This window comes from Anguilla anguilla, chromosome 4 (genome assembly GCF_013347855.1).
Source record: "Anguilla anguilla isolate fAngAng1 chromosome 4, fAngAng1.pri, whole genome shotgun sequence".
Lineage (NCBI taxonomy): Eukaryota > Metazoa > Chordata > Actinopteri > Anguilliformes > Anguillidae > Anguilla > Anguilla anguilla.
Genome location: NC_049204.1, coordinates 17,468,092 through 17,474,516, shown reverse-complemented (window position 1 = coordinate 17,474,516; position 6,425 = coordinate 17,468,092). Strand labels below are relative to the sequence as shown.

The following is a 6,425-nucleotide window of genomic DNA, read 5'->3' as shown; positions in this document are numbered from 1 at the left end:
TAAAACAATATAAATTGCCTCGATATCCTTGAAAATGTATACTGTCCCAGCAACCCAACCCAAACTCTGACCAATTAGAGCAGAATGTGATCCAGAATGTGATCCAGGATCAGTTTAGGGCAGGGGTCCTCAATCTTATCCAGAAAGGGCCAGTGTGGGTGCAGGCTTTTTGTTCCAACTGGGCAGTTACATACCTGATTCTACTAATCAAGGTGCTTAGCAAAGATTCCACAGGGTTGATTAGTAGAATCAAGTGTGTTACTGCTTGTTGGAACAAAAGCCTGCACCCACACCGGCCCTTTCTGGATACGACTGAGGACCCCTGGTTCAGGGCATTATAAGTATCCTGACATGGAGCGTTCCTAGATAATCATCATTATTCAAGGACTCTTAAGTGCCTCTGATAAAATCCTGTTGCTTTTTCAGTCTTTGATTTTATATTTCAAAACTCAATGTTCATGAGGCCTCTTATTCACAAAAAAAAAAATCACTGAGCAAACATGGAAATTTGCATGAAGTCTTCAGCGTGGGTCTATGTCGCAGAAGAGCTGGAAAATAAGCAATGCGCACAGGCTGTCGGGCCTTGAACTTCCCTCCAACTACCACACACCCAAATACAAGCAACGCTACTTCCGAAAAGCACACACAACGTGGTGATTTGAGAGTAGGCCATCACGGGAGAGACAGAGCTCTAGCCAGTCTGCCCCAGAACCAAGACTGGGTGCAGGGCCGGGTGTAGTCGCATACAGTCAGGAAGCGCAGGATGCTCGGGAAAGGCTTCTTCATTGGCTTGTACAACACTGGGATGAGACGTTTCTTTTGCGCTCCTGCCAAAATTTCAAGAAATGAGTCTTAGTTCTACATGGCACTAGCTGCTAGAGGATTCCACTAAACACATACAACTAAAACACAGAGCATTTCCATTTTTATTAATACCGAGAAAAAAAAATCGTAACTGCAAAATTAAATGCATTTTTTTTCTGGAATGAAAACAGACATGTTTAAATTTGTATTTCATTTTTAATCACATCTCTCAGTAAAGAGAGAAATCTGGCCTCAACCATCACTGACATAAAGCTTGCACCTGGCCATACATCAGTCAAGCTAGATGGGCATTAAATTCAGATATATAGACCTCAATCGACAGCTGTTTACTAAAAACTGAAGCATCAGTGATAATGAACTCTTTTAGAGGTTCTTTTCTCAGTTTGTCTGCACAATTTTTAATTTCTTTTCTCTGCAAATTGGGAAAGCCCATCCCATTACTGCGAAGTCCTCAGTGAAACTGACTGTCCTATATACAGTTAGTGGTCGATCGCCTTTTCATTCTGCAATCCATCAGCTAGGGTGCGCTGTTATCGCAGCTGGCACAAGCAGCAATCTCAGCCAGTCTGCACTGGCATGTGGGTTCAATCTGGACTGCATCAATGCACCAAGAACATTAGGACGTGAAGTGGGCCTGTCATCTGACAGCCCCATTACCGTACTTCTCTTCACACTCAACCAGGAGACGTACTTCTTAAGTGGGCATTTTGGTAAAAAGGAATGAAAGTGAAGGGACATTACCTGGACAGAGGCTGAGAGCAAACTTGGTTTGAAAGTCGCATGCTTCACTGTCAAGGTATTCATCCGAAATCACTGCAACCATTCTCTTACACCTTGACGGAAAAACACACCACATTTAGTCAGACATTAAAGGTGTACCCTACTTCTCATTATGAATGGCATGAGCGCTAAATAGACAATAAAAAAGATCCTCTTCCCCTTGTATCGTTTTGTCCTGCTCTGCCAAACTATCCTCCGTGCCAGTCCTACCTAAAAGTGCTCTCACCATACAGATGTCAACACCTCTCAACTAATGGTCAGACAACAACCAACCACCTGTGCCTTGGGCTGTATTCACACCCACTATCAGTCTGTCCATCTTCTCCAGTCCTCACTTTCTACTGGTTGTTTGTCTTCAAGGAGGCAGGCGTCACATCTTTGACGCGGAAAACATTTCTACTGTCACAAATTGTCATTTGGTCTCTGCTTCATTTACTCTCTAAAACCACTGAGCCAGGGCTTCCTTTCACAGAATACCCTTCTTAACTCTTTTCAGTCTGGCTTCAGGGCTGACCAATCCACAGAGACAGCCCTCATCTCCATCAATGAAGCACTTCCATTACCTAGAGCATCTTCCCTTTCTTCTGGCCTGTCTTTTGGATTTCTCTCAGCTTGTGATACAGTTGACCACCAGCTTGTGACACAGCTGACCACATGCTCCTCCTCTTTACCCTAACTACATTGGGATCTCAGGCACAGCTCTAAAGTGGGTTGAATCCTACCTCTCTGGATGTTCCTTTAGGGTTATTCTGGAATTGTGGCATGTCTAGACCACATAATCTTCCTGCAGGTGTTCCCCAAGGTTCTATACTCAGCCCCCTCCTGTTCTTTTTCACAAGCAATTTCTTTGTTCTATCAACTCTTCTCACAACATATGATGATATTCTAATTTCTTCTCCTTTCCTCAAGCTGGAACTCAAGCAGTGCATCTCATGGTGAATGGCAAACTGTTGCCTGAACTTTAACCTGGTTCAAACTGAGGTTATCTACATTCCTCCCTACCGGAAGCCCTCTCATTAAATCTGGATGCTACGCACTCACAGCACTTGTATAAAAAATAGCCTAGGCATCATCTTAGATAACTAGTTCCTTTTCTTGTTTCAATGTTCCTTTTCTTTACAACATTGGTAGAATCAGTCCCTCCATCCCCACCTACTCTACTCAGCTCCTAGTCCAACAACTTGTTCTGACATTGTGACTATTGCACTTCTCTGCTTTCTTAGCTCCCTGACTGTGTAACCAAACCACTGCAGCTAATACACAATGCAGCTCCACAACTTGTCTACAATCTTCCCAAGTCACCTCCACTATATCATATCACTGTTACAGCTCACATCAAGTTCAAAATCTTGGTACTAGCTTCTTTGAATACAAAACTTTTTTTTGAATTTGAGCACTTCAGATAAAGACACCACTGCAAAAAAAGAAAGAAAATAAAACACTTGAGCAGTGAGGAGCAGGCGAGGGAACACCCACAAGTCTCCCACTTCCTCTCAGAGCTCATCTCCCATAATGCACTCCTGCGTGGCTGACCTCATTTCGATGAGTTCACTGGTGACAGTCCAAACACAAGTGCCCGGGAGAACATCCCTGTCGAACACACACAGTTTAAGCCTGTAGACCGTCTGCTCCAGCTGTCGGATCATCTCATGGACAAACTCAATGTCACTCTGGCAGTAGCAGATGAAGGCATCAAACATTTCGGGCATGTTGCCTGTAACCAGGGGACAACATCAACAGTGAATTCAGCAAGATTTTCTGAATGCAACATACAAATCACTCCTCATTACAAATCTCACCACAAAACATCAGTCTTAATTCTAGCAAAGCATTAATCTACCAATTCACCTCCATGTATATAGTACAAATAATTTAGGAACTTTAAAATGATCAGATTTCAAGAACTTTCATAGGCATTGTTTTGGTTGGTGCCAATTTACCATCATAATAAACAGCATCTTATCCATTAAGCTAGCTAAGCACCTGTGCATCTTAAGTGCCGGGCCTACCTCATCAACAAACAGGGTGAGTTAATGAAGACATATGTTGCTCACTGTAGATTTTTTTGAAAATCTTGCAAGATTTAGAGTGTACTAAAAAGACGTACAAAAACACCCCAAAAAAGGAATCTGGGGAGTTCATTTTAAAAATACTGACCCATCGGATCGTCTTTCGTTGTTATGCCATTCTTATCAGGTGTCCAGCTGTCTACTTCAGGTACCTGAACTGGTGACTCCTCCTTCCGCTTCAAATATGCAATGCAGTCCTTTTCTGCACAGACAGAACACACAACACCCTCTCATTTTTTTATCTGCTAATGTGGGATATGAAGAATGACATCTACCCAATATACTTGTTGTTGAGCAGTCATGGATGAAAGCTCCAATACATAATTTGGATATTAACAACAACAACAACAACAACAACAACAACAGCTTATCATAAGATTATGAGTGATTGTGGAACAATGATTCCTATACAACACACACTAACAGCAAAAATGTATCTCACAAAATCCCATAAACGTTGAATGATGCCTTGACACCTCTTTGGCATGCCGTGCACCAGGGCCTGGAGGCATGTCTGTACCACTACATCCCATGTTGTGTTTACAAAGGTTTAATCACTGCAGACGTCTTAAGACCCGTGTGAAATACATTCCCTCAAATACTGCAAAATCACCCTTATATCATCGTTTTAAAATTCCAACATTAAAAGAGGAAAATAGACGATAAATACGCGAGAAACTGTCAAACGTCTGTTGTCACCAAGTGTCATGGTCGTGTGGGTAATCCACTGGGTAGGTAGGCTAATTGGTAGCCTTGTAAGTCGGTCGAGCTGCTGTAAGTTTTCGGTCCATATTGTAACACCACTGCCACTCACCAATCAAGGAGGCTAGCTCGGTCAGAATATCCTTTCTCTCCGCTTCTTCAAGCATGGACACCAACTTTCCCACTGTGGCTTTGGGACATCGTGACTGCCAGTCTTCTAAAATCTTTGCAGTTGGGTTATCGTATTTTTCGTAGTTTTTTATTTCAATATAACTGAAACCCATCATTTCAGCCATTGTAGCCCAGTCTGCAGCAACAGTATTCCTCGGATTTAAGTGAAGTCCAAGCTCTTTCCTCAAACTGAAATTTAAAGCTATCAACGGGATACTCGAATAATCTATGCTTGAACTGTCAGCCATATTCTCATGCGTAGACAGAGGTACAAATTCTGCGCGGAAATTTAAAAAGGGTTTTTAAAATTCACAATATAAAATATAGTCCCTAAAGTATTATTTTTAAGTTTGATTGGCGGTCATTTACTAGGTAATAATGCAATTCCTGCTTCAGTTGTTGTAAAACTCAGGAAAAACTAATTTGAAGAGTATTATCGAAGTTTTGGTTTACCAGTTCTCCGTCTAAAAAGAATTCAGACCAAAATTTTTAACTGGCGCTTTCATTCTTGCAGATCGAGCCCTAACCGAATAAATAAAACATTCAATGAAAATTCGGAATTAGAGCGTGGTAGTACGGATCTCATGCGTGCTATTCTGTTTTATGGAAATCACGTAGCCTATGCGTCTGTCCGGTTGAAGTGATTTCCTTAGTCCGAAGAATGAGGAAATGCGCACACAACGTCATAGGGAGGAGCCACTGATCAGTACGCACTTCGAACAAAAAGTAAAATCAATGAATTCAGAAGGTCTTTCACAATGTTCCAGAAATGCATTTTTCATAAAGATCAGATGATCTCAGCAGAAACTGGGGAGATCTGAAATCTGGTTTTAGAGTTGTCATGAACAAGGCTGGAGCACTTCATTAGTGTATCACTCTGAGTATGCTTAGATATCAACAGTTGGCGTTTCTTTCGCTTCATCTTTTGTGATATATTTCTAAAAAATTTAACTTTGAAAATTGCAAAGGGATTGAAACTATGATGGTGACAGAAGATACTGGGGACCCTGTGTCTGGCTAAAATTGATATCGTGTACATTAGGGACTAAATAGTACACCTTAGTAGCTCTTATCAGTGTTTGAATTTCTCTTCCCTTTTCTTAAAAAAGATCCTCAAAATAGCTAGTCAATGCATTTTACTTCCGTCAGACATTTTGCCAAATCATTTACACGCAGCTTCATCAGAGCAGTTCTCCTTTATTTTTGCAGTTTGCACAGTTTTTCCACTACGTTGAAAGAGAAAAAAACAACCAGTCTCTTATACACTGCTTGAATGTAACGTCATTAATGCATTGTTTATAATAACATCTGAGCGCAAAGGAAATAAACAGATCTGAAAAGAATGTGGAACCACATTAAAATAATTAATGCTGCAGAATGTATACAAGAACGTAACTACAAGAGTATTTCAATTGAGCCCCATTAGGTTGATAGTATATTTAGACAGACTTGTTTGCCACGGACGTCTTATCTCTTAAAGCAGTGGTGTCAAACTCGTGCCATGGAGGGCCGTGTGTATGCAGGTTTTCATTCCAACCAATTAATGCTGCCTTAATTGAGTCCAATTACTCATTCAGCCATATGCGTTTAACTGCAGTGAAGCACAGAATATAAGAAAATTTTTATTTAGACAATGCGGGTCACCATAGACGTCGGGTCACCATTGTGCACAAACCTGCATCCCTAATTCAGCAAATAATTTAACTAATTATATAATCAAGATCTGAGGCTGGAATGAAAACCTGCATACACACGGCCCTCCATGGCACGAGTTTGACACCACTGTCTTAAAGGGTTTTAAATGGGTGCCAAACAAGGTCTGATCCGTTTCAGTATTTTGTGCCAACTTCTGCTAATTAATTATTTAATTAGCTCAAT

At 41.2% G+C, this 6,425-nt stretch overlaps 1 protein-coding gene across 1 annotated transcript; it reads right to left on the bottom strand.

The window, feature by feature from the left end:
* Nucleotides 1-409: 409 nt before the first annotated feature.
* On the bottom strand, nt 410-5,215 carry myd88 (MYD88 innate immune signal transduction adaptor). The gene is made up of 5 exons (XM_035415361.1): nt 4,489-5,215; nt 3,763-3,876; nt 3,139-3,319; nt 1,567-1,658; nt 410-827 (listed from the first exon to the last, which is right to left on the bottom strand). The coding sequence occupies exons 1-5, from the start codon at nt 4,793-4,795 to the stop codon at nt 673-675; spliced, it is 849 nt and encodes a 282-aa protein (XP_035271252.1). The 5' UTR covers nt 4,796-5,215; the 3' UTR covers nt 410-672.
* Nucleotides 5,216-6,425: the final 1,210 nt, after the last annotated feature.

Coding starts and splice junctions, on each gene's coding strand:
- myd88 (XM_035415361.1), bottom strand. CDS start 4,795: ATGGCTGACAGTTCAAGCATAGATTATTCGAGTATCCCGTTGATAGCT. Junction 3,877..4,488: donor CGAGCTAGCCTCCTTGATTG/GTGAGTGGCAGT, acceptor CTGTCTGTGCAG/AAAAGGACTGCATTGCATAT. Junction 828..1,566: donor TGCTCTCAGCCTCTGTCCAG/GTAATGTCCCTT, acceptor AAATTTTGGCAG/GAGCGCAAAAGAAACGTCTC.